The sequence below is a fragment of the Grammomys surdaster genome, unplaced genomic scaffold, assembly GCF_004785775.1.
Source record: "Grammomys surdaster isolate TR1022 unplaced genomic scaffold, NIH_TR_1.0 217379, whole genome shotgun sequence".
Classification (NCBI taxonomy): Eukaryota; Metazoa; Chordata; class Mammalia; order Rodentia; family Muridae; genus Grammomys; species Grammomys surdaster.
Window position 1 is genome coordinate 2,395 of NW_021624294.1, and position 1,272 is coordinate 3,666.

The 1,272-nt window shown below is 46.1% G+C and overlaps 1 protein-coding gene across 1 annotated transcript; it reads right to left on the reverse strand.

Annotated features, from left to right (window-relative positions):
* Positions 1–633: 633 nt before the first annotated feature.
* Positions 634–1,269, reverse strand: LOC114615987 (olfactory receptor 4D2-like; the record flags this gene model as incomplete). The annotated part of the gene is made up of 1 exon (XM_028761554.1): positions 634–1,269. A coding segment is annotated over one exon (636 nt), but the record flags the coding sequence as incomplete, so codon positions are not given.
* Between the last annotated feature and the right edge of the window lie 3 nt (positions 1,270–1,272).

Sequence of the window (1,272 nt, forward strand, 5' to 3'; positions counted from 1 at the left end):
TCAGAGCATGTGTTCTCTGAGGGATTTTCTTTGTGGGCCAAAAGCACCAAAAGCATTGAGAATTTTGGAGATTTGTGTCATGTACAATTTGCTGACCAACTTCCGAAAGGACAAGAGGGTCTTCAACAGAAGGAGATTCTCTGGAAGTTTGAGAATATGTCTCCTAGCCTAGTAACTCTTAACCTTGACAGATCTTCAGTACTCTGAATTTTCTTATTGTAAAACTGTTTAATATTTTATTTTTAGTTTAATCATAGTTTTATCATTTACGTTTCTGTCTGTGAACACACACATTTGTTCACACACATACACACACACACACACACACACACACACACACCATTGTGTGCATACAGAAATTGAGGATAACTTCCAGGGGTCAGCCTTCTTCTGTCATGTGAGTTGTCAGTCATTGCAGGAGCTGCCTCTACCTGATGAGCCATCTCACTGGTTCAAAACCTACAACCACTCCCAGGTTTATACAAAGAAATATAATGAAGAGTGTTGGGGGGGTCATCGAGAAATACTTGGGCATTCTGATCTATTGTAGGTAATAAGGACTTTCCTTCACTGTTCACTTGGGATAACACAAGCTTAGAGACGTTTCTGATGGAAAGTCATCCTATTTAAATTTCACTCCCTGTTGCAAATTGCTAAGCGTTTTGCTAGTCTCTTCATGGCTGCCTGCATCTCCTGGTTCCTGAGTGTGTAGATCATGGGGTTCAGCATGGGGGTCATAACCGTGTGGCTGATGGACACAGCCTTATCCATGGTGAAGGGGGTGAAGGGCCGGGCATACAGGTAAATGCTTGGAATGAAGATCATAGACACCACAATGATGTGGGTGGTGCAGGTGGATGCCACCTTCCTCCTCGCCTCCCCTGAGTGCGACCTCAGCATCACTAGGATGACCAAGTAAGAGATCAGAAGGAGAAAGAACCAGATGACATCCAGCATCCCACTGTTGGAGATCATGAGGAACTCCAGGAGGGAGGTATCCGTGCAGGCAAGTCTCAACACTTGGGGGACATCACAGTAGAAGTTATCAAGGACATTGGGGCCACAGAAGGGCAATGGAAGCATCAGAGACAGCTGGATAATGGAATGAGCAAAACCTCCTACCCAGGCAGCCACCACCAGTCCCATACAGAGCTGGGTGTTCATGATGGAGACGTAGTGGAGAGGCCGGGAGATAGCCACAAGGCGATCATAGGCCATCACTGAAAGGAAGAAGACCATGGCCCCTCCCAGGAAGTGGAAGAAGAAGACCTG